At 51.9% G+C, this 25,941-nt stretch overlaps 1 protein-coding gene across 2 annotated transcripts in view; it reads left to right on the forward strand.

The window, feature by feature from the left end:
* The window catches only part of NCALD (neurocalcin delta), a 401,970-nt gene extending 380,718 nt beyond the window's left edge, over nt 1-21,252 (forward strand). For both annotated transcript variants that reach the window (XM_055125107.1, XM_004607689.2), the window contains 3 exons: nt 6,115-6,515; nt 17,372-17,477; nt 20,055-21,252. In XM_055125107.1, the coding sequence (XP_054981082.1) occupies nt 6,138-6,515; nt 17,372-17,477; nt 20,055-20,152 (582 nt within the window). In that variant the 5' untranslated portion in view covers nt 6,115-6,137 and the 3' untranslated portion in view covers nt 20,153-21,252. The remainder of the gene's footprint in view (nt 1-6,114; nt 6,516-17,371; nt 17,478-20,054) is intronic.
* The last annotated feature ends 4,689 nt before the right edge of the window (nt 21,253-25,941 follow it).

The raw sequence follows: 25,941 nt of genomic DNA on the forward strand, positions 1-25,941 counted from the left end.
GGACAGAGACACAGTCAAGTGAAAGGCTTGGAGAGATACTCAAGGGGCTGGTTCACGCGCTTTGCACACAGGAGCCCAGATGTAGACTCCTTCCTCACAGGGTCCCCCCAGCACCATTGAGCCTGGCCCCAAAACCACAAAGGGAAAATATGAGTCCATTGAGAAGGGTGCCATGGATGAAGTGAAGGTTGATGGGAGCGAACTGGTCACTATGGAGACAGGGAGCAGTGGATGGATCAAGTGCCTGTGTTGGGGACAGAATCAATAGTGAGAATAGACAGAACCTATTAGGTGAGAGATACCGAAAGTGAAAGCTTGGAATTTGTTTTTGTTTTGACTTTTAGGCCACCCCCAGAGCTGCTCAGGCTTACTCCTGATCTCCACTCAGAGATCACTGCTGGCAGGGCTCAGGGGATGTATGTGGTGCCAGAGATCGAACTCAGGTTCATGCGTACAAGGCAAGTGCCTCAGCTACTGTGTGATCTCTCCAGCCCCAAATGTCATGTTCACAGTGAGGCCATCTTTGACTTCTTACTTTGCATTTTAGCATTCCTCCCCAAGGCCCCCGCCCCTGACCCCCCACACTCCCAATCCCTTTCTTCTGTACTTTTCTCCCAGCACATCACCATCAAATCATTCACCTCTTCCCCCAGTTATGATGTCCTTGCCACAAGTCCACTACCTTCCATGGGAACGGGGTGGGGTGTTGCTTTTGTCCCTTCTTGGCTGAGCCTCCAGTGCCTAGAGCCACACCCCAGGCCAGGTGCTCCCGAGCATGTGTAGGGGATGTGGGTTCCCATAGGAGGCGACCTCCTACAAGTTGCTCCATTCTGGAAATTCCTGGAACTGCAAGTCAATGCTGCATGTGCTTGGAGCAGGAGTTGGGAGGCAGGGGGGCACTCGGGAGCCCACCCTGCTGTCTGCTCTCCAAGTGTCCATTCCTTCATTTATAGGGTATGGGCAGCTGTCCTGCCTGTTCCTATGTTCAAAGGTTCCATAGAATAGTGTCACCCTCATGGAGAAAGTTCTAGTCACTACCCAGCCCTCACCCAATACTGGAGTTATTGGTGGGACCGGAGCGGGAGCACTGAGTGAATGCATGTGGCAGAGCCAAGTTCAATGCCCAGCACTGCATACGGCCGCCTGAGCATCACCAGGTGTAGTCCCATCACCCCAAACACCCCCCCCCCACACACACACCAAGAAACGGCTGGCGTTTTCCAGAGATAATGTGTTCTTCTTTCATGCAGCTGACGAGATACCCTTGCAACTCTGAACTCATTTTACAGCCATGACAGCTGGGGTGCAACCGGAAGTCCTCCAGGACTGGTCAGTAAGTCAGCTGGGCTTTGATCCCGTGTCTGAGGCCTCGGGCCTGAGTTCTGCTCCCAGTAGGCATGAATGTTTGCATGATCAAGTAGGATAAAGAAAAGGATTGGACCTGAAGTCCAACCCCAGATCATTTTTTTCCCTGACAGTTAATGACTGGAACATTTCCCTGATATGGTTTCTTTTCTCCTCTTTGACTCAAACCGGCAGAAATCCCTGCTTTCCCAGAGAAAAAGGTATCCCTTGCCTCTCCCAACTCCCTCAAGGAATGGAGCTCCAGCTGGCCCAGGGCTTTTCCTGGTGCAGTAACCAAGTCCAGATGGCTCGCTATCCTACTGCAGCAAGTATTTGTAGATATCTACTGAAACAAATTCAGGACTAAATTATAAACACTCCACTTCCCAAATAACTCATCCCATGCTATTCTGCTGGCGTGTGTGTGTGTGTGTGTGTGTTTGTGTGTGTGAAGGTCTTTCTGTGCTAATGAATTTGTAAATGTCAGTTAATTACTGTTTACAGAAAAAAAAAATAGCTGCTGTGAACATCAGTCTCCAGGGAAGCCTTAGCCAAAACGCTGAGACAATTTGTTTCTAGTGCAAAGAAAAAAAAAAAAAACAGCTAATAAATGAGCAGCACTTTTTAATCCTCAGCAGGGGAACTAGTTTTGGTTTTTTTTTCCCTAAGAAACCCTGCTTCATAAATGCAGAGAAATAAATTATTCTTGAAGAGAGTGGATTTAAATATCAAAATGGCATTTTTATCCCAAGGCCAAGCACCCATGATACGCACAGAATCACAGGGTAATCTCAGTGATTTAATTGAACATCTGAGGGACATGCCAAAGAGCTGGGCTCTGAGCACTGCCCAAAAGGAAAACCTGCCAATAACTTAGAAATTTCATAAACTCTTTCTGAGCTCTGTAAACCCATGCATTATGCATCAGCTCCTGTATCTGAATTCTCCCGTCAGACAAATTGCCAACTTAGCAACTAAATGACAATTTCAGAATTCTAATAGAAACCAGCCTCCTTCCCTAACATTTTTTTCCCCCTTGTAGGAAAAATAATAGGGTGATGTGGGGTGGGGAAGGAGTCACTAGCAGGAAGGAGAAGTTATGGAGATATTCAATGGATAAACTCTGTTTGCTCTGCGGAAATAGTGTTTGCTACTTCCTCAGAAAAAAAACAGGCCTCTGAAATCAGTTCCTTCCTGCGGAGCTCAGGCTCATTCTCCCCATCTTTGTGGGGTGACTGTCTAACAAAGGGACCAGAGTGTTCCTCTAGTGTCAAAAACAAAGAAATCAAGGTCTGCCGAAAGAGTACAGCGGGAAGAGCACATGTTTTGCCAGCAGCTGACTTGTTCCTTCCCCAGCATAACATAAATTCTCCCCAGCATCTCCACAGGTGATCCCCAGAGCACAGAGCCAGGAGTAAGCCCTGAGCACCAATGGCTGTAGGTCCCAGACCAAAACCAAACCAAACAAGCAAGAATGCAAGAAGAAGGGGAAAAAATCATAAAACAAAAATATATCATTCAGGGGCTGGAGCAATAGCACAGCGGGTAGGGTGTTTGCCTTCCATGCGGCCGACCCAGGTTTGATTCCTAGCATCCCATATGGTCCCCTGAGCACCGCCAGGGGTGATTCCTGAGTGCAGAGTCAGGAGTCAGGAGTGACCCCTTTGCATCGCTGGGTGTGACCCAAAAAAAGAAAAAAAATATATATATATATATACATATATATATATATATATATATATATATATAGGGGCTGGAGCGATAGCACAGCGGGTAGGGCATTTGCCTTGCACGCGGCCGACCCTGGTTCAATTCCCAGCATCCCATATGGTCCCCCGAGCACTGCCAGGAGTAATTCCTGTATGCAGAGCCAAAAGTGACCCCTATGCATCGCCAGGTGTGACCTAAAAAGCAAAAAGTATATATATGTATATATATATATATATATATATATATATAAAATTCAGGATCGCTTCTTGTTGTAGGAACTGGGATATTATAAAAAAAAGTTTGAATAGTTGTGAGTGCCAACATGGCCTTCCTTGGAGCAATAGCATAGCGGATAGGGCATTTACCTTGCATGCGGCCGACCCAGGTTCGATTCCCAGCATCCCATATGGTCCCCTGAGCACCGCCAGGGGTGATTCCTGAGTTCAGAGCCAGGAGTAACCCCTGTGCACCGCCAAGTGTGACCCAAAAAGCAAAACAAAAACAAAAACAAATAAGACAACATGGCCTTCTAGAACTTTCTTTTTTAATTGGGACCACAAGCAGTTCACTGTAAGAGAGTGGGGCAGGGGGGTGGGAGGGAGTTGGGCAAGACAGGGAGTCAGAAGGTACCAACTTCCAACCAGGAAATAAATAGCTCTGGGGGTGCTGGGCCCTGCCAGGCCACATGGGTAGCAGAATGCCATTGTCTCCTTGAAGGCCACTAAAAGAGCAGATCTTAAACTTTGTCACCACAGAAAGGAAATGACTGGACACTGTGAGGTGAGGAATGTTAGCTAGTGGTTGAAGCAGCTGTGATGACAGCGATGCCGTCTCAGAGAGATACATGTCAGGTCACTGAGGTACTCCATCAATTCTGATGCTGTGTCAATCATATCTCCATGGCTGGGAGAAAGGAGAGATCCCAAGGTCGACCGAGTCAGATGACCACTTAGTGGCCATGAGCCGCCTGTCCCAAGAAGAGGGTTTTATAGTCCCCATTGATCCATCAATCCTTGATTCATTCATGAATTCACCAAAGGCTGGTGGTGGTGGTTGCCAGCAAAACCCAGAAAAATTCCCCCTGGAGACTGAGGGACTCAAAAACAGTTACAAAGTATCAAACTTCGGAGGATACTGGAAATCATGATACAAAGGAAGATGTGATGTCTCCCCACCGCACCCCCCCCCTCTGAGTCTGTCATTTCCCAAGTCTTACTTTCAGGCTCTTTGCTCATATACAAAGAGAAAATTTTAAAAAATAGAATACAAGCTGTAAATGCAAACTCTGCTTGAGAAGAGTGTTTTCTTCTTCCTTCCTTCTTTCCTCCCTTCCTTTTTTTTTTTCATTTTGGGAGCCACACCCTGATGCTGAGGGGTCACTCCTAGCTCTGCACTCAGGTATTATTCCTGGTGGAGCTCAAGGGACCATACAGGATGCCAGAGATTGAGCCCCGTCAGCCTCCTGCGAGGCAAACACCCTATCTGCTCTAGAAAGGCTTTCTAGACCACGCTGAAATCTCAAGACTCCGGAGACAGGAACCAAGGTCAGGTGACACCTCATCCAAGAAGACTTCCCAGAGAGCACCCATGTTTTCTTTGCCTTTTACTGCATCACCTCAATCTACTCTCCTGCCCCCTCACTGATGCTGCCGGCACCCCAGATACACACAAGTCTACACTCTTCCCTGAGGGAGTCAAGGACGCCCTTCCTTTTCCTTCTCTTCACATCCAGAGGGCCAGAAACATCTGTCTCATGGCACCCAGCAGTGTTGAAGGTGATGTGACCAGAAGGGCAGTGGGAACGACTGAAACTAAATGGCCTCTATTCCCCCACACAGCACAGCTTAGCGGTTGGGAGCCAATGGCAGGAGGATGCAGTTCTTGGTTTTCTTCAATGCAGCTGTATTGGAGTAGACATGAACAAAGTCTACACAGGCACCCCCAGGATGAGCAGGGTTCTAAGTACGCAGCTCTGGAACACTGCTGACTGGGAGAGGGGGGGTTGAGCCATACTCAGGAGTATTTATTCCTGGCTCTGTGCTCAAAAGTAACTCCTGGGGGGGTGCAGAGGGCCAATTGCAATGCTGGGGATAGAACTAGGTTTGGCAGGATGCAACACCTGTCCTATCCGTCCGGTCCTAGTTTTTTACATTTTCATTTTAAACCATCCCTCTGCAGTTCCCTTCCGAGTAACCGCCATGGAGTGGGGGTGGGGGGGAGCCGGGCTCCTTATTTGTTGTTTTTGAAAGGAATGTTTGGCCTATTGCATAAGCCACGATCACAAGACAGAAGCAGCTTTGTGTTGCGTCATCTGTGCTGCCATTTAAACCCAAAGTTGGCCACAAACGGACTTGTAGAAGGGTCTGGGCTGCCCGGATAGCTCGTAATGGAACAGACGGTATCTGCTGGTCTCCCTGGCATCATCCTCAGAGCAGAGCAGCTCTTTGCTTGGAAATGTTCTAGCAATAAAATGTGCTAAAGGATCTTCTCATCGTTCTTTTTTTCTCTGCCTTCTGCTGATTCTTTGTGGGTTCGCTGTTCGGACCCTAGTCTTCACTCAGGTACTACGTCTTGCAAATAAATGGTCAGGCAGAACTAAACCACCAATTCATCCTCTTCCTCTCTTCTCTCTCCCTCCCTCCCCCCTTCTCTCTCCACCCTCCCCTCCTCTTCTCTGTCCCTCTTTCATCATGAGTCCTTGAAGGTTTCTCTGCGTAGAAACAGCACCAGTTCTCCCCTCATCATATTTCTGTTCTGCTTCCTCGCCTACCCGATTCTCTCGGAGTTGGTTTGGCTTGTTTGGGGGCCACACCGGTTCTACAGGGGATACTCCCAATTCAGTGCTCAGGAGCCCAGGCGGTGCGGGGGATCAAACCACATGCCAAGCCAGAGCTCTGCCACTGAGACTCATCCCCAGCCCCTCACCTCTTTGCTCTCATTTTCTTTCTCCGATAGTGAGGCGGTTCAAGGCTGACTTTCTTTCTCCCCGCTGGACCCACGGCAGGTTAGAGCGCGCGCCGCTGGCCCGGCCTAAACAGTTCCTGCTCTTCTCCCCTGCAGCTGACTTCGCGCCGCCCGCCAGGATGGGGAAACAGAACAGCAAGCTGCGGCCCGAGGTGATGCAGGACTTGCTGGAAAGCACAGACTTCACGGAGCACGAGATCCAGGAGTGGTACAAAGGGTTCCTGAGAGACTGCCCCAGCGGCCACTTGTCCATGGAAGAGTTTAAGAAAATCTACGGGAATTTTTTCCCATACGGGGATGCTTCCAAGTTCGCCGAGCACGTCTTCCGCACCTTCGACGCCAACGGCGACGGGACAATAGACTTTCGAGAATTCATCATCGCCCTGAGCGTGACCTCGCGGGGCAAGCTGGAGCAGAAGCTCAAGTGGGCCTTCAGCATGTACGACCTGGACGGGAACGGCTACATCAGCAAGGCCGAGATGCTGGAGATCGTGCAGGTGGGCGGGGAGGCGGGAGACCGTGCAGGTGGGCAGATAGGCGGGAGACTGCGCAGGTGGGCAGGTAGGCGGGAGACTGCGCAGGTGGGCAGGTAGGCGGGAGATCGCTCAGGTGGGAAGAGAGGCGGAAGGCTGCGCAGCAGACGCAGGTGGGCAGGTAGGCGGGAGATCGCTCAGGTGGGAAGAGAGGCGGAAGGCCGCGCAGTAGACGCAGGTGGGCGGGGAGGCGGGAGCTCGTGCAGGTGGGAGAAGAGGCCGGAGGTCGCACAGGTGGGCTGGGAGGCGGGAGTCAGCTAGGTGGGCGGAGATGCTGGAGATCGCTCAGGTGGGCGGAGAGGCCGGAGATCAAGTAGGAGAGCGGGGAGGCGGGAGACGGCGCAGGTGGGCGGGGAGGTGGGAGATGGCTCAGGTGGGCGGAGAGGCGGGAAATGGCACAGGTGGGCGAGCGAGAACCACGCGCAGGCGCCGGGGGTGCGTGCGCACAGCTGCCGCGACAGGGGAAGGTTTTGGCCCGCGTTCCCGGTGCTCAGAGACTACTCCTGCCTGTGCTCACGAGTGAAGCTAGTGGGGCTCGGATTTGAGCCGGGGCTGCGGCTGCTGCAGCCGCGTTGGATCACGTGGCTCGTCTCCTGCGCTTTCTTTCCAGCCCGGCGCCGATTTACTCTGTGTTGCGTGCGTTGAGGGGGAGCGGCTCAGATTGCTCCCTGCCAGTGACTGGGGGTGTGGGGGGCGGTGGTGATGAAGACCTTCAGGGAGGACCCTCCAGAACACATGGGGTCCTGGCAGTCGGGCCATTTCCGTGCCGGCCCCACACTGGCTGATCCCTTAGTAAGCACCTGGCACTGCGGGTGAGCCGCGCAGGGAGGGAGCGGGACGTGGGGCGCACGGAGGCGAAGCGAACAGCAGAGAGGGCACAGAGCGTGCTGCTGAGGCTTGCTGAGCTCTTGCTGCTGCCCCTGTGTTCGGTACAGAGCGTCCAGAACAGAATGTCCAGAGGGATCGTAAAGTGCCTCATTCTGCTGAGCGAGACGTCCTCTGCTCCATAAAGTAGCCCAGGGCACCCCCAAACCCATAGTCACCTTTCGGGTCTTAATTAGCAGAACCAGAAACGTGTCATAAATGCCCACCTACTACTCCAGGTTTGAAGACCCCTGCAGCCGAAGGGTGCTCATCCACAGGTGCTCTCTTGTTCCCTCCTTCATGCACCCTGAGGCGGAAGGTTCCTGAAGGTGAAAATCTTGCAGCTCCTATATTCTCTCTCGTAATGCCTAAAATGAGAGAGAGAGAGAGAGAGAGAGAGAGAGAGAGAGAGAGAGAGAGAGAGGGGGGGGGGGGGAGGGGAAACTGGGGACACTGGTGCTGGGAAATTACACTGGTGGAAGGATGGGTGTTGGAACATTGTATGACTCAAACCCAATCATGAACAGCTTTGTAAATAAACAAACAAGCAAGCAAGAAAACCCTGCAGCACCCCACCCTCCCCCAGAGGAATGTCTATGTCACCAGTGAGATTAAACTCAACTGGAATCATTTTCAGCTGAAGGCTAGGTCTTACTCTACTGCTGGGTGCAAATTGAGCGTTCCCGAGTTCTCTTACTGTTAAGCTAAGCTTGGGGTTTTTCAGTGCTTCTGAGTGAACTAGAATTTGTTGCCAGATCACACTGAACTTTCCATTCAGTTCTTCCCTTTTCTTTCCTCTTCGAAAGCTCACATCCCAGGTCTTGTCTCTGTCCCAAGCTCTTTGCAAGGGTCTGTGTTGGATTTTTGCTGGTTCCTGGGAGCTCTGAACTTCACTTTGAACTTTCACTTTCCACTTTGATCCTGAGCAAATTTTTGTTGGAAAGGGCTGGCAAGCTCTGGGCCAGCAAATCGTACATGTATTCAGACTCTGCTTATGAAAGGAAGCAAAGCCTGTAGAGTGGATAGAAATGGGCACAGCGCGGGTGCATTCAAGTGCAAATTTAATGCAAGCTCAGTTGGCATTTAATTAAAAATGCAAGCTCCATTTAAAAGGGTGTCACCCACAGACATTCCTAAATGGTCAGGGTGAAGTCTGAGATTCAGACCAGGTTTGATGATAAACTGGAGTAGATTTACATGTATTTCCTAGTTTCTCTTCCCTGATGATGCATCCTGAGGTTTTGCTTTGGTCTCTGCAGAATATAGCTTATAGTGACAAGTTGGATTCCTTCTGCAATTCCAAACATGGGTGGTGAGGACATGGAGTGGCCCATCGCACAGACAGGCAGTGTTCATTCCATTTAGCGTCTACATCAATCACCATGAGCTTACCCACTTCCAATAACACATTTAATGCTCTTAACAGTTCTGGGTCCCAGGTCTGAGATCATGTTCACTGGGTTAAATCAGGAAGTCTATAGACTATGTTCCTTCTGAAGATTCAAGGGGAAAATCTGTTACCCTGGTTTTCCCACTTTCTGGAATATTCCTTGGCTTGTGACCCCTTTTCATAAGCTAGTGACTGGATATAATTGATATAGTCCCACTCTCTCTCAGGATGGCTCACTCTGCTTCTCTCTCCCATTCTCCAAGACCTCAGGGGTGGAGAGAAACACCCCCGCCCCCCCACCCCCCACCCCCAGTCACCAATGCACTGACCCAGTGCTGAGTACCTGATGCTCTGAATGTCTCAGTCCAGACCTTGGTGACTGGAACCCATATCTGGGGATGTGTATGGGGTAGGCCTTTATGCAATCTACCCCATAAGTCAAAAGCCAATTAGGTTCTTCTTTAGAAAAAAAATTATGACAATTTTGTGCAGTATCAACATCTGGATGAGCAAACAACACAACACCATATGGGGCCTTATTTTTAGAGACTTAAAGGAACATTTTCACATCCAAGGGTTTGTTTACTGGTGACAGGTTTAGGAGCTTGGTGGAGAAGCCGCTTTTATGGCTACATCCACACGGCCTCCCCACAGTGTCCCGAGCCACTTCCCAACTCTCATCTTGTCCCAGAATCTCTCCCCTGGGGGAACCCCATGGACCAAGAGAGATTCCCTGCCACCCCCAACCTCCCTGCACAAGTTCTATTCGATCTAGAAATTACTTTCCAGGTCGTGAGAGCTAGTGCACAGGTCAAGGACTTAGCTGGTGGGGTTTATTCCTTAGGACCACATAGGGGTCTCTGAGTACCACCAGGTAGAACCCAATCCTCCACCAAAAATAAATCACCTTTTTAGAAGGGAACGTAGTAGGTGCAGTTTGCTGCCTGGAGCCCATAAGTACATGGTCAGTCTTTGGATGATAGGAAACCTGGGCAACCTACATTTTCAAGGTCAAGTTAGACACACACACACACACACACACACACACACACACACACACACACACAAGTCGGCACTTGTGTCAACTAGCTTGTGCTGCCAGAGCAGCCTCCCTGGCCTTGGCCTTGACCTTAATTAAAGGTCCAAGATTGCTTTGAGAACTTGGATTCTAACCACTGTTAATTCCAAATCAGTGTCTTCCTTCTGGCGGTGATTTCAGGCTCTTTGGCCCTGTTGATAAACATGGGGTCTGGGGGTACGGAGCACTCCTCCTCCACTATTTTCACACCCTAAAAACATTTTTAGGGGCAAGAGAGTTTGCAAGGTAGGTAGGGCACCTGCTTGAACATAGCCCATCGGTGTTTGATCCTGGCACCACATATGATTCTCTGAGCCCTGCCAGGAGTGATCCCTGAGCACAGAGCCAGGAGTAAGCCCTGAGCACAGGTGGGTGTGGCACAAACACTCATCTCCCCCCACCCCCTATTTTAATTATAGCTTAGGTAACAGGGTTACAATAGTGTTCAAGTTTCTGGCACTGATGTACAAAATTACTACACATCTCTGCCACTGAAGTGCCCTTGGCCCGCCCCATGTTCTCACGTCACCTCCAGTCTGACTTCGTTCCCTCCCATCTTTGTCCAGACTCTTAGATGACTGACAGATGTTTGGGGTATATATTCTTCTCTCCCTTAGCCACTGCCTCTGTACTCCAGACCCTTCCCCTTTGTTACTTCCAATCAACCTCTTCATCCCCCTCATGCTCTCTGCCCTAACCTGGCACTCTCAGATCTATAAACCAGTTCCCAAGGTTTGTTACCAATTGATATTGCTTATACACTTATTTTTCTGCACCCCAAGATGAGTGAGAGCCTTTATTTACCCTTCTACCTCGGGATTATTTCATTGAGCACAATACTCTCCAATTCTGTCCAGATTACCACAAGTACCTGACTTCATCTTTTTCACGGCTGTATTGTATTCCATTATGTCTATCGGCCATGACTTCTTTAGCCTTTCATCTGCATTTGGGTTGCTTCATTTCCTAGCTGTTGTACTAAGTGCTGCAATGAACATGGTGTGCATCTGTCTTTTCACTTTGGTTTGGGGGCTGAAGTGAACCTAAAGGGAAGGGGTGAGTGTGAGCTGCTGCTCGCTATGGGTTTCACCCCTGTTTATCTGAGGGATATGGGGGAGATGATCCCCTACCCCAAGCATCATTCGTGTGATGAATAAGTGCCACAGACCCCCCTAAAAGAAATTGGAAAAATTATTTTGACAAACAATATCTATTGCCCGTATAGGAGAATGATGTGGACTTGAAACAACTTAAAATTGGGCAAGTGCAGGAGGAATGAGCAGACATGAGAGGCTGCAGTGGTAAGAGAAATCAAAGGAGAGTTTCTGGAATGGATATTGGGATTATTTATCAAAAAAGAGAAAAAGCCAAGGAAAGGGAGGGGAGATGTGGGATTTGGGAGTACACAATGACAAGCTCATTTCATTCTTTTTGTTGTTCTTTTTTTGGGTCACTCCTGGCAATGCTCAGGGGTTACTCCTGGCTCTGGACTCAGAAATTACTCCTGGAGGTGATCGGGGGACCATATGGGATGCTGGGGATCAAACTTGGGTCAGCCGTATGCAAGGTAAATGCCCTCCCCACTGTGCTATTGCTCTGGCCCTGACAAGCTCATTTCTTTCAAGAAAAATCTCCCAGGAAAACTAACAGAAGAACAGAGCTATGTTGAGTTGGAAAAGGGCTGTGGTGACCATGATGGGTTTAAAAGTCTTTCCAGGGGGGCAGAGCAATAGTATAGTGGGTAAAGTGCTTGCCTTGCATGTGACTGACCTGGGTTTGATACTCAACATTCCATATAGTCCCCTGAGCCCACCAGGAGTAACCCCTGAGTGCAGAGCCCTGATCACAACTAGGTGTGGCCCTTGCCCCCCAATAAATAATTTTTTTCCAAATTTTACTTTATTAGAGCATCGTGAGTTACAAATTTATTCACAGTTGGGTTTTTGACACAGTGTTTCATCACCAGTCCTACCACCAGGACCAACTTGCCTCCCCCCAGTGTTCCCAGGCTCCCTCTCCCATCCACCCCCGACCTCCCAAGCCTGCCATCTTGACAGGCACCTTTTAAGTTTGGTTTTTAAAGTTTGGGTCTTATGATTTCAGTTTATTAACTCTGGTTTGGATACTTAGCTCTGTCATTCCTCGAAACCATAGATGTTCCCTTGAACTCTGTCCCTATTGCTCCTCATCTGTCTCTTCTTGCTTTCTCCTTCACTTTTTTTCTTTCCTTCTCCTCCCTGTATGCTGGGGCCGAGGTTGATCTAGGCATTCCCCCACCCCTGTCCCTTAAACCATTTCCTCATCCTCATCCCCATCCTACTCTAAGTACCTACTCAATATACATGTATAAGTGATGGTATCCTGTCTTCATCCTTCTGGCTTACTTCATCAAGCAGGATGTTTTCAGTTCTATCCGTGTCGCAGAAACTTGCATGGTTCATCATTACTTACAACTTTATGGTATTCCATTGTGTATCTACACCTCATTTTCATGATTCCCTGATCTAGGTTGATTCCAAATCTTAGCTGTGTTCTGAGTGCTGCAATGAATAATGATGTGCATATGTCCGTTGGAATGAATGTTTTTCTGTCTTGGAGGTAAACACCCAAAGTGAAATCACTGAGCCATATGGAAGCTCAATTTAAGTTTACTGAGAACCCTTCATACTATTTTCCTTAGGGTTGAACCAGACAACTTGGACAGACAACTTCCCACCAGCAGTGGATGAAAGTTCCTTTTTTACCGCATCAGATTGTCCCCAGTATTTTTGATATGTGCCATTCTCACTGCTGTGAGATATCTCACTGTTGTCTTGATTTGCATTGCCCTAATAGTAAGTGATGATGAGCATTTTTCCATGTGCCTGTTGGCCATCCATTGGTCTTCCTCAGAGAAGTGTCTGTTCATTTATTTCCTCTCCCCATTTTCTGATAGGGTTTTTGAATTTTTTGTTATTGCTGCTGACCTTTGTGAGTGCTTTATATATCCGGGACATCAACCCTTTATCTGATGTGTTGACCGCAAATATTTTCTCCCATTCACTTTAGCTGTCTTTTAGTCAGCCAGAAAAATCAATTAATTATTTTTTAAGTGTTTCCAAGAAAGACACTCTGGGCGTCTACCCCTCCATCCCCTGTGGCAGTCGCCTCAGAATGAATGGGAGCATAAGAAGACAGATGTCCCCACGTGGCAGGGAGGGGGTTCGACCATCCTGTTGGGACCCGCCCCCCACCCCCAGCCTCTGACAGTGAGTCTGGCTTCTTCCCAAGGAAGCTGGTTAGAATGCCGGGCCCAGGTCAGGGACTGACCCACACTTTCTCTGTCTACAGAGCCAGCTCCTGGGTGTCCCCTGCTCTGCCTGCAACCGGAGACACAAACAGGGACTGTCCAGTCTAATTAAAAACAGGATGTCCCTGGTGTCCCTCGTTGACATGGCTAAAAATAGTCTGCCAGAGCCTGGCCTCTTCGGTGGGGGTCTAATCCCATTATATTTGCGGGGGAAGCTGGAGCTAAGAAAAGCCCAGATCTGTTTCCAATCGCCTGCAGGGCTTCTGTCTTCTCTCCCGGGGCCCTGGAGCCTGGATTTAGATTTTGAGATGCGACCAGGCAGCCACGGGGGCTGTGCTGCTGTGGGAAGGAAACAGACACAGACATCAGTCCCCCAGGGCTGGTTCTGTGTCATCACAGACTGAGGGTGCATTGGGGGGTGCAGATGGCAGGGACTCATCACTTCAGCTCGTGGCTTATGGCTCTGGAGGCCCCCACACCACGCAGACCGGGTTTTGTGGCGGGGTCTTCATCTCTTGTCTCCAGCTGGATGCACATTCAAAAAGAAAGAGCGTGAGAACGCCTGCCTGGCTGAGGGCAATGCAGGGACCAAGAGGAGACGGAGCCTGTTCCCACAGCCCCGGGCTCCCCTGAGTCCCACCAGCCATGCAGCCACTCATAGGTTCCCTTGTAGAAGGACGGGCTGACGCTGTGCCTTTAGGATGAAACAGCCAAATGTTTCTTGTTTTATGTTGGTTTGTTTTTTTGGGCTGGAGGGATAGCAGAGCGGATAGGGCATTTGCTTTGCACGCAGCCGACCAGGGTTCGATTCCTTTATCCCTCTCGGAAAGCCGGGCAAGCTACCAAGAGTATCCCACCTGCACGGCAGAGCCTGGCAAACTACCCACGGCATATTCAATGTGCCAAAAACAGTAACGACAAGTCTTACAATAGAGACATTACCGGTGCCCTCTCGAGCAAATTGATGAACAACGGGAGGACAGTGCTACAGTGCTTTTGCTTAAGGCATATTCCTGGCACTGCACTCAGGGATCATTCCTGAGAGGTGCTTGGGGGACCATATGGGGTGCTGGGGATTAAACCCAGGGTGGCTTCATGCAAGGCAAGCACCTTATCTGACCTGCTCTTTGGCTCCATGCTTGGGTGTTTTGTATGAGCCTGTCCTCATTTTTCTCCACTCAACTCCATTCCTTTAACCTGAGTAACTAAAGACTAAATTTTTTTCCAAATCTTTCTGTTGAGAACGAAGCCCTGGCCTTCCACCCCATATCCATCTGTTTGCTGGATCTTTGGTTCTCGAACTGTGAGACTCTCCCCATTCACTCAGTTTAACTTTCCATCCAAATCCCCCAATAGACCTTGATGAGCCCTGAATGCCTGGGGCTCAAGGGGCACCAGTGCCTCTAGGTTTTACTCCTCACCAGGGGACCCAGGGAGCATCTAAGGTGAGGGATGTCCTCAACAATGATGGCAGCATCACTGGGGTCATGACTCCCACCTCAACAGTGCTCAGTAAGCAGGGATGTTTGGGTTCCCAATAGGGTGCCCTTCCAAGCCCCTCTCAGGAGAATGGGTGAAATAGTCCATTAAAAAGAACTTCTAGGGGTCAGGGAGATAGTGCAAAGGTTAAGGCACTTTCTTGCATTTGGCCAACCCCAATTCAACCCCTAGCCCCCAATGTATGGTCCCCTGAACACCCGCCAGGAGTGACCCTTGAGAGCTGAGCCAGCGTAAGCCCTCAGAACTGCCAGGTATGGACCCAGATGCCCCTACCAAGAAGAGAATTCCACATGGGGATAATTACGCCCTACCATCTCTCACATAGCAACAATAAATATGTCTGCCTGTGTTATGAATGACTAACTTTAATTCTCTAAACATGTCAGGGTATGGAATAGACTGGGGAAATGGACTAAATAGAGAAAGCAAACCCTTCCACTTCTTGGTGATTCTTTGAGGAACAAATTCCCTCCTGTGGAGTGTACGGTCTGCCATACAAGTGGGCACCTACCTGCCCTCCCTCTCCCAGCCTTCCTGCCACTCCCACCCTGGGTACCTGTGGAAGTGTTTCCCTCTGTGCCTTCCCCTTTGAACTTTGTACTTCTCATGTTTCCCCAGGCTGATTTCCACACTCTCTCATGCGCTCAGGAATTACTCCTGGCAGTGCTCAGGAGACCATATGGGATGCTGGGAATTGAACCCAGGTCATCCGCGTGCAAGGCAAATGCCCTACCCGCTGTACTATCGCTCCAGCCCCTGACTCTATTTTTTAGATGTGACCAGAACATGGGTGGAGCGATAGCACAGCAGGTAGAGTGTTTGCCTTACATGCAGCCGACCCAGCTTCGATTCCGCCATCCCTCTCAGAGAGCCTGACAAGCTACCAAGAGTATCCCACCCACACGGCAGAGCCTGGCAAGCTACCCGTGGCATATTTGATATGCCAAAAACAGTAACAAGTCTCACAATGGAGACGTTACTGGTGCCCGCTCAAGCAAATCCATGAACAACGGGATGACAGTGCTACAGTGCTCCTGTGGCTCTAAAATTACTTGATTTATGAATTCACAATAGGGTTACAGTTAAGCTTGAAATCTATGTGAGATGTGCATACATGTGTGTGCACATGTGCATGGGTGCACATATGTGCACATGCAAATACACGTGCATAGATGCACATATGTGCACCATGCACATGTGCATTCATCATTGGGTGCCACTGCCTGCTCTTGAACCAGGTGAGGAAGGAGTTCCTAGAGAACTTCCATGGAGGTGCTGAGAAAGCCCAGGAGAGGCCGCTGAGACACCGAGACGACCCAGTGTCCCCTTCTGTCACTGCATGTCCTTGGGGGCCTATGGATTTCATAACCCACTCCCCAGGCTGTGAGGAGTACCCTGTGTCCTTTGTCAGCTCTCCTTCAGGTGCCAGTTGCCCCCAGTAGCCAGATCAGGGCTAGCGGGGATCTGATGCTGGGGTCCAGGAGGAAAAGGGGTCCAGGAGGAAAATGCTTGTCTCTGGCTTCACTGAGGTTTTCTTGGGGAAAGCCAGGCATGTGCCAGTACTGTACACAGGCACACGTGTGCCCAGCCACCTCCAGAACCCAGATGGGCCCAGCCCCCCTACTACCAGAAGTTGCAGTGGAAGCAAGTCCAGAGGTCCAAAGAGGTTACCCTATTTAGAGGCGTCTTCCCTCAGCTGCTCACCCGCCACCACCACCACCCTCTAGCTATCCCCTTGCATCTGCAGCTCCAGAACTTTCCAGCATTTTCTGCCCACCCTCTGGACTTTGTCTAAAAACTTCTGCATTTCCTGAATGAATTTCATTAGCAAAGCCATGGTCTGTGGATAAAAAATGAGGACTTGACATTCTTCTTCCCAAATGGAACCAGGAGGTGACCAAAGGGTATCAATGTGGTTGGGCACAGGTGGAAACAAGGGGTGGGGGTGGGGAGGAGTGGGCATTCCAGGGGCACTTGCAAAGCCTTTGTAGGAGCAATCCAGAACATGACTTCAAAAGGTCCCGGTTTATCAGACAAGCCTGAGATTGCCTGATTATTAAACCCAACTCAGGTGGCAGCTTCTTTTCCATCTGGGGGAGCCTGCTGGCTGAGAAGGAAGTGAGCCGATTCTGCCGAGGGAAGCGCGCTGGGATGGATTGGTGTTGTCTGCCTGGGGAAGCCCCGGGCCTGAGCCCGAGCCTGACCAGTGACTCAGGTCCCTGAGAGGTGCCGTTGGAGCTCTTGACTCTCGGCCTCTGGCTTGAAGAATGTCATCTGTGATCTTGTTCCCAGAATTTAGGGTGGGGCTGGGGCAATGAGGGCAGTAGCCGGCGTTCAGGAACCAACTAGAAATGCAGAATTTCCACTGTACCAGCCAGACCCTACTCAACCCAGTATGGTGTTTTCACAAGGTTCTCAGGAGATTCCCAGGCCTTCCAGTGTGATGTGTGAGTGTATGTGTGAGGCTGGGTCTTCCATGCCTGGCACAAGGGGAGAATTGTGTGAGACAGTCTAGAGTAGATTCCTGCCAAAGTCACAGCAAGAGAAGGGGTGAGACCGCCCCGCTGATGACAGTGCACCTGTACACGGACAACCCCCTCACCCCAGCATTTGGGAAGTTTCATAAAAGCGCCGCCTTGCCCGGGAGCAAACCGTTTCTGTCTTGCTGCTTGATTGTTTTATGACCATATTCCCCCCAGGCGATCTATAAGATGGTTTCCTCGGTCATGAAAATGCCTGAAGATGAGTCAACCCCAGAGAAAAGGACAGAAAAGATCTTCCGCCAGATGGACACCAACAGAGATGGTAGGAGCCCCCAAGTTGCTTTGCTCTGCTCAGAATGGGGACGGCTGGGAGGGCTGGGGAGTGTCCAGGAAGACAAGATCGTGGCCCCAGGCTGTGGCCCAAGGTCCTTAGTGAAGGTGGATCACCCTGACCTGGGTGGATGGAGGAGGATCAGGCAGGGTGAACCACACAGCCCAGCTGGAGCCCAAACTCCAGGTACCAGGAAGGGGCGGAGCTTGATCTGCGCATGTCTGGAGTTGTTGGACCTCCTGCGCGTGCTCTGAAAGCTCTACCCGGAGGCGCCTCAATTCAAACCCCACTAGAGGATGCGCGGCACAGAGGCCTGGAGTTCAAATTCAAGAACAGTGGATTTTAGAGGTGGTGTTGCCAGATAGAGTACAGAAGGCCCAATCAGCTTTGCAATGATTTGCCATTTGGGCAAATGGCAAATAATGCTTTGGGATAAATATGCCCAATGCAATATTTAGATTCTAGTTACAAGAGGGGAAAAAAAAAACATGGTTATTTGGTGGGCTAGGCAGGTTCAACGCATGCGCGTGCGCGCGCACGCACACACACACACACACACACACACTCACACTCATCTTCAGAGCCTATGCTGTATATTTGCCGACTCTGGCTGCCCCATTGAGAAGTAAGACCTAAGTTCAAGTGCTCAGCAGATCCCAGAATCATCTGCCCCATCTGCGTCCCCTGCACTTCCCACACGCATTTGCTGGTGCTCTGGGGAGCAGAGGTCATGCCCACCCACTCCAGCTGCAGGCTGATGGCCAGAAGTAGGAACCAGACACCAGGCGAGTCTGTTGATTGAGCTGGACCGTAGTGAGGAATGTGGGTCTCTGCTTGGCTCTGCTTCAGCTGACCCAGAGTCCAGAGGGGTCAGCATTCCTGAACTCAATGCACCCCCCTCCATGAAGCTCTGTGCTTCCTTAGGGAACAAGAGAGGGACTGGAAGTTTGGGGGTGCAAGTTCTTCAGCATTGAGGAGGAGCTTTACTTCTGAGTGCAGTGAGGGGACTCAGCAGGCAGTCCAGGGGCTTCAACTCAGGACTTTGCCTCTGAACCCCAAAACTGAGCCGGGCCTCAGATCCTTTCAGGCCAGGAACCAACTCCCCGGGTGGGATGTAAGGGTGAAGGTGAGGTGGGGCTGCTTCTAGCCTCCAGTATCCACCTCTGAGAGACCCCTCCAGGGCAGCTCCCTCCCCTCTCCCCGAGGCCCCACCAACATCCTCTTCCCTCTGTCCAGGAAATGGGTTTGGCTGACACAAATGGGTTCTGAGGAGAGACCTGGAGTGGGTGGGGTGGAGAAAGCATCCAGGTGGCACCTCTGAGGTGGGGGTGAGAACCTCAAGAGTCAGCCTCCTGCTCGTGGGGCTCATAACAGATGAGGGACAGCAAAGCTGAGTCTAAGGACATCCCCCAGGCAGGTGAGCTCTGGGGGACCTGGGGAGCCCAGAGTGGGGGATGGGGTGGCCAGGATCCCCAGCACCCCCCAGTCCCAGCACCTGTGCCCTTGGGAAGCAGACACAGACCTTAACCCCGAAGGAGTGTGACAGGAAGTTCCTGAATTGGGTCCCCAGCCCAGTCCTGGAGGTCAGGGGAGGGAACAAGGAGTCTCTTCCCCAGCAGGGCAGGGCAGGAAGTCCCCTGATAGGGGATGGCAGGATGGCCACCCCTTTTTGTGCACGTTGCCCTGAATTCCTTTTTCCCTGGGCTGGAGAGACCGCATTCCTGGCACATCATCCAGGAAAAAGTTCTCCCCCCAGAACACAGTGTGCGTCCCTCTGCCCCAATGCAGGAGGCGGGGGGCAGGGGGGTTGCAGCAAACCTGTCTCTCCTACACGCCTGCTTGAGACAGGGGCAATGCATCCTCAAAACCCGGGGTGTGGGGGCTGGAGCAATAGCACAGCGGGTAGGGCATTTGTCTTGCACGCGGTCGACCCGGGGTTCAATTCCCAGCATCCCATATGGTCCCCTGAGCACCACCAGGGGTAATTCCTGAGTGCAAAGCCAGGAGTGACCCCTGTGCATCGCCGGGTGTGACCCAAAAAGCAAAAAAAAAAAAAAAAAAACCCGGGGTGTGAGGGCTGAAGCGATAGCACAGCATGGAGGGCATTTGCCTTGCTTGCAGCTCCCGTATGGTCTCCCCAACCACCGCCAGGAGTAATTCCTGAGTGCAGAGGCAGGAGTAACCCCTGAGCATCGCTGGGTGTGACCCAAAAAGCACTGTAGCACTGTCCTTCCGTTGTTCATCGATTTGCTCAAGCGGGCACCAGTAACGTCTCCACTGTGAGACTTGTTACTGTTTTTGGCATATCGAATACCGCTATGGGTAGCTTGCCAGGCTCTGCCGTGTGGGCGAGATACTCTTCGTAGCTTGCCAGGCTCTCCAAGAGGGACGGAGGAATCGAACCTGGGTCGGCCACGCGCAAGGCAAACACCTACCCGCCATGCTATTGACCCAAAAAGAAAAAGAAAAAAAAAACGGGTGTGGCCCTCCCAGGTGTTGGCAGGGGAGTGGGGCAGGCTACTCTGGGCGCCCGCGCCCAGCCCACTCACCCGCGCTCTTGCCTTGCAGGAAAGCTGTCGCTGGAGGAGTTTATCCGCGGGGCCAAGAGCGACCCTTCCATCGTGCGCCTGCTGCAGTGCGACCCCAGCAGCGCCGGCCAGTTCTGAGCCCCGCGCCCCGCGCCCCGTCATCCTCGAGCTGCTTGTGGTTCCCTCTGATCTCTCTCGTTCAAAGTTCCGTTCCGTTTTGCCAAACGACCTTGTGGGTGACGCCGCCCCCGCCCCCTCCCCCGGTGCCGCCTGCGCTCCCCTCGCCGCTGCTTCCGTGGTGGTCGCTTCGTGGGAATGCCCGTCGCCCCAGCGCACTTGTGGGGAGCATGGACCGTGCCCATGGTTTGCCTCTCTTGGCCATTTCTCCTTGTTAGAGTTCTTTCCCTTTGGATTCTAGTGTCTCTCTGTTCCCCAAAACCCAAGACTCCGGGAGGCCAGAGAAGAGAACTGATCTGGTGAAGCTAGGGGTGGTTTTTATTTGGGGGTGGGGGGCCACTCCCCGGAGAAATCAACTGCCCCCCCAGATGTGGGTTCACGCATGCCGCGGGGAGCTGGCACCCACATCTGGTGCCAGATGGACAAGTTCCCCCTGGAGCCAGGCTCTGGGGGGCTCTGGACAGCGATTCTCTACGGTGACTTTCTAGATTCTTCCACTGGCCATGGGGGTAAATTTTGGGGTTGGAAAAATAGGGAATTGACCCCATGGCAGGCAGTGTCGCATGGGGAGGGTGCTCAGTCCCCGCAGAGCCAGCCCACACTCTGCCCATGCCCCTGGTCTCTAAGCTGTGAACATTTCAAGGTTGATTCAAGGAGGAACGGAAGAAAAATGGCTCTTCCTCCAGGTTTATACTCGCGGAGCTAAGAGGAGTTGTTTGGGAAATTGGACACAAATGGTAACTTGCAATTCCAGAACCAGATCCATCATGTTGCCTCTTGTGATTGAAAGAAGGAGGAGGAAAAAATAAGACTGTTGTACATACAATATTTGGGTATTGCAGACAGATGAAGTGTTTTTGCCTTGTTCCAATGAAATGCATGTTTAGTGGCACTAATACAATCTTCTCCTGAGACTGTATTTCGTAGCTTATTGTGAAGTAAGCTGGCTACAATGAATGTCTCTGTCGTCTTTTAAAGTCCTACGTGTCTTTGCACAAATGCACCCATCAACAGGTATATTTTATATATTCCAGAAAAATAAATGTACAAAGGAATGTGGACCAGGGCCCTGTCTGAAGTTTGAAGCCTTTTCCAGAGGGGCTGGCCCCTGGGAGAGTGAGCAGGGCCGGCTGGTGTAGGGCAGTTTCCCGGAACTCCCGAGGTTGGCATCAAGGGGATGGGGGGTTACCCACCCAGTGTTGGACCACTAGGTGGCGCCAGTCCAGAAACGGTGCTTTCCTCCAGCCCACCCACCTATGGAGCTGTGGAAAACACAAACCCATGCCCGAGGTCTCACCACGGGGGTCCTCTACTCCACTATTCCTGCTGACTTTCCAACCCCCCCAGATGCCACTCAGAGTGGCCAGACACTGGGCGATCACATGACTGGCCGTGATGGAGACAGGGTGAGCTTGTGTGTGGCTCCCAGCTCCCCCGTGGGGGACACCAAAGGGGCTCCCCCGCCCCCTGCCGCTGTGCTCCCCGGAAGTCAGCTCCTGCTTCCGGAGGGGGCAGCCTGAGTTGCGGTTTGGTCCGGTGGCTGCACACGAATCTAAACAGAGAGTGAAAAGCGTCACAGGGAAACCCTGTCGAGTGCTCAGCACCTGCATGGACACTCCGGGGCCCAACGACTGAACCTGGCGCAGAGAAGCAGTGAGGCCCTGGGGGGCTGAATTGCTGCTCAGCCCCTTTCTGTGGACTGGGACTAGAAATCGAAGCCTGGACCCCCTTCACCTGCCGATTCCTGAGTCTCAGGAGTTCGTCTCGACAGGCAGTGGACCCCGACACCAGCTCCGCAGGCTGGACCCGAACTCCAGTGACTTCACGCTTCCTTCCAGGGCCTGCTCACAGGGTGCCTCTCTCCAGTGACGTTCCAGCTTCTTCCACCGGGTTTGGAAAAATAGGGAATTTTTTTCCAATGACATGGCATGCAATGTCGGGTGAGGAAGGGGGCCCAGCATATTCCATTGCTCAGAAAACACACCCCACTTGACCCTGGCGCTCAGTGGAGACCGAATTCTACCCTGGGCCTCCTGAGAAGATGCGGGTGGGCAGCATCAGAGAAACCAGGGCACCCCGAATCATGAGGACCATTGAGCCACACTGTCTTCGTCCCCTAGAAGCTGGAGCTGGAGTGAGGGGTGGAGAGATGGTCTCGGCAGCTAGTGAAGAAACCACCAGACAGGATTGAATTCCGCCTCTGGGAGTGGGGAAAACAGCCCCGTCCTGGCCTGCCGCTGACCCGTCTGTGTTCCCCGGAGGCTGTTTCCCACCCCCCTCTCCTTTGCAGGGAGCCTTTGTGTGTCTCCCCCGTGCACCCGAGTCTGGCCAGAGGGATGCTGTGGCACCCGGCAGGCCGAATGCCTCACGGCTGAGGTCACGGCTGTGCTGGGCTGTGCACGGGGCCTCTGGAAATGTCTGTTCTGCAGTTAGGCCGGCCTGTGGGGCTCGAGGGACTGGAATAAAGTTGCTTATGGCTTGAAGGAAGATTCCGAGTGGCTGACTGTTGATGCCTGTGTGTGTAGGTGGCGGGGTGCGGGGGAGGGCATGGGGGTGCTGGGGTTGTCTCTCCCATGGGTGGACGGAATAACCCACAGGTTTATCAAGTGGCCCTGCTTCCTGAGCCTTCCTGTCACGGCAGGCGTTCCAGTGAGCGTGACTGTCCCCACGCTCTCCGGGGAGCGTGCCTGACAGAGGGCCCAGGGCTGACGCTGGCCCCGTCCTCGGTAGGATTTTCATGCCAGGAGACCAGGAATTGGGGTTTGTGAGGAAGGGGGTGTGGAGAGGCTGCTGGGCCCCAAGCCCCATCCCAGAGCCTTGGAGATCTTCACTTCCCTCCCCTTGTGGTCCCCCTTCCCTCCCCCTCAGCCGAAGGAGCCAACTGTCCACCTGGTGCCAGTGCAGTGGAAGGGGAAACTGGAATGCCTGCCCCTTCGGAATTCATCTGCTGCTCTTTCCTCTGGTCTCTGGGTCCAGAGAAGATTTGGTTGAGACCCAGAGTCACCCTCCTGCAAATCTGTTCCTACCCTGTTTGTGGCAGTCACAGTCCCAACGCCAGTACAGCGGCCACTCACATACACAAGCGGCTACTCCCAAGTGGGCTGGCGTGGGAGCCCTGGGCTGGCATGACCTGGTACCGGAGTTGCACAGGTCTGGAGGGGACACTTTGGCTACTTCAGTCTGTCTCTAGGGAGCGGCAAAAGACCTAATCCCCAAGCACGGATAATTCCAGGTCCTTCTGGGGCCTATGGGAGGAAAATGGCACTTTCAACTTGAGTGGCCTGTCCCCCGCCCCCAGGCCCGAGGAAAGCCATGCCCAGTATGCCCTGCCCAGTCCAGGACCCCTCTTTGCAGAGCTGGTCCCACACTGGAGCGGTGAAGGGGGTGTCCGAGTGCTCTTGGCCAAGGTTAGAAGGGGAGCATGGAGATGCTTCGAGTATGTGTCTGCCCTGCCCAGGGACCCTGCCCGCCTGTCTATATGCGGAGCTGCACCTTTGTTTGTGGAAAAATAAAGAACACTGAGCCCGTGTCCTCCAGGCAGCAGGGTCAGGCGCCCCTAGAAGGCTACAGTGAAGGGAAACACCTCGAACCCAGGGTAGAACCAATGGCCAGGTCATTTCAAGCAGGTCTGTCTTCCTGAGAGTGCTGAGCAGGGTGACCCTGGGCAGTGCCTGTCCCAGGAATCCACAAGGCTGCAAACAGTGACCGAGGCGCCACCGCCAGAGCTAAGCTACGGGGCAGCTTACTGGGGGGCCAAGAGCAAACTTCTGAGGAACAGCAGCACAGGCAGTGGCATGACAGTCCTTCTCTAGAAGCACCAGCTTGAACAAATCTAGAAAAGATGTGCAGATGAGCTAGGGAAACAGAAAACTTCGCATTTGGGGTGGGGGCTTGGGGTGGGGTTTCCAAAGTAGCACCCACGGGGCCACTCCTAGGATGACAGGCAGTCTGACAATTCAGTGCTGCAGACCTGGGGCCATCTCCCCACCCAACAATCAGAGAACTTTGAGGTCAAGACACGGTGAGGGGGGGGAGGGAGGGGCTGGAGCAATAGCACAGCGGGTAAGACGTTTGGCTTGCATGTGGTTGACCCAGGTTTGATTCCCAGCATCCCATATGGTCCTCCAAGCACTGCCAGGAGTAATTCCTGAGTGCAGAGCCAGGAGTAACCCCTGAGCAACCCCGGGTATGACCCAAAAAGCAAAAAAAAAGAAAAAAGAAAAAAGAAAAGAAAAAGAAATTGGGAGTTGATGCTGGAGAGATAGCACAGCGGGTAGGGCGTTTGCCTTGCACGTGGCCAGCCCAGGTTTGATTCCCAGCTTCCCATAGGGTCCCCTGAGCACCACCAGGAGTATTCCTAAGTGCATGAGCCAGGAGTAACCCCTGTGCATCGCCAGGTGTGACCCAAAAATAAAAACAAAGAAATTAGGGGGTCCTGTCATGCCTCTTGGATTTATTTACCTTATTCACACATAACCTTGGTCTGGGCCCCAGAAGAGGAGTTGGCATTTCCTCTGAAAAAGCACCAGGCAGCCATTCACTCTTACGTTAGGAATATTTATTTTTTTTCTTCTTAAAAATGTACAAAAAATAAAATAACTGTATTTATAGTTTATAGACTTCCCCTCTCCCATTTACAAAACTATTAACTTACATTTGCCTTTTTTTGTTTGTTTGTTTTTAAACGTGAGCACAAACTGTCCATCCATCAACCATTGTGTTGCTCGTTGAGAAGAAAGGGTTGTTCATAGAATTTGGCACAAACCCTCTGTGTCTGTGGCATTTGCTTGATTTTAAATAAGACAGAAAATAAATGTTTGAACTATGTCATGCTTCTTAAGTTTCAGGGCCGGGGCATAACTCAGTCGGCTTGCATCCTATTCCAAAATGACGTCAGATTGGATTTCAATCGGTTCTAATTTCCAAACAACACTTCTTTTGCACATCCCTCATCTTACATGATATTTTTTTCTTCAAAAAGCTTCGTTCTTTGGGTGTGATTAATTTAAGGGTTAAGGAAGATGAAGAAGGGAGTGAGAGAAGGCAAGTCCTCTTATCTCTCTGGAGTGTTTTAGCTTGAGAAATTTTGCTCATCAACATTCTGCTAAGATAGTGAAGGCCACGCCACAGCCACGCCATGAAGACTCAAGAATGTCGGGGCGACGGAACAGATGGAGGGGACACTCTGCACCACCCTGGGATGGCCCTGGCCTCATCATCTTTGTTCTAGCCCTGGCCATTGAGTATGCTCTGGGCCTGGCGCACAGGCAGAAGTGCCGAGCTTGGCCCGGACCATGGACATGGGTCAAGCGAGGTGGGCAGGAGAAGGGCAGTGAGCCGGTCAGGGGCCCACGTTCTCTCTCCTCTGAGCCCTGCACCCCGGCTCACAGCGTGAGGCCCTCTTGGCGGCCTTCCCATGGCCAGGTCATCCTCTGGCCACTTCCAACACAGCATCTGTTCTCTCGGAGCTCAGCCCGAGCTCGAGGAGGGTCCCGGCTGCTGGCCACTCACAGCAGGGAGACTGGGACAGGCACGGGGCAGAGGCTAAACCAGGACACAAACCTTAGGCCCGTGTTTGCGCCGGCCATCCACAGCCTTGGCCGGGCACCTTCCCCTCCCGCCGTGGTCCCAGGCCCCCGCAGCTGTGGGGAGAAACAGCTGCCGGAGCTGCCTCTTCCTCCCTGCTGTGGCCCAGGGGGGTCGAGGGGCAGCCTTGGAGGGAGAGGGAGCGTCCAGGAAAAACTTCAAAG

The sequence above is a fragment of the Sorex araneus genome, chromosome 2, assembly GCF_027595985.1.
Source record: "Sorex araneus isolate mSorAra2 chromosome 2, mSorAra2.pri, whole genome shotgun sequence".
Classification (NCBI taxonomy): Eukaryota; Metazoa; Chordata; class Mammalia; order Eulipotyphla; family Soricidae; genus Sorex; species Sorex araneus.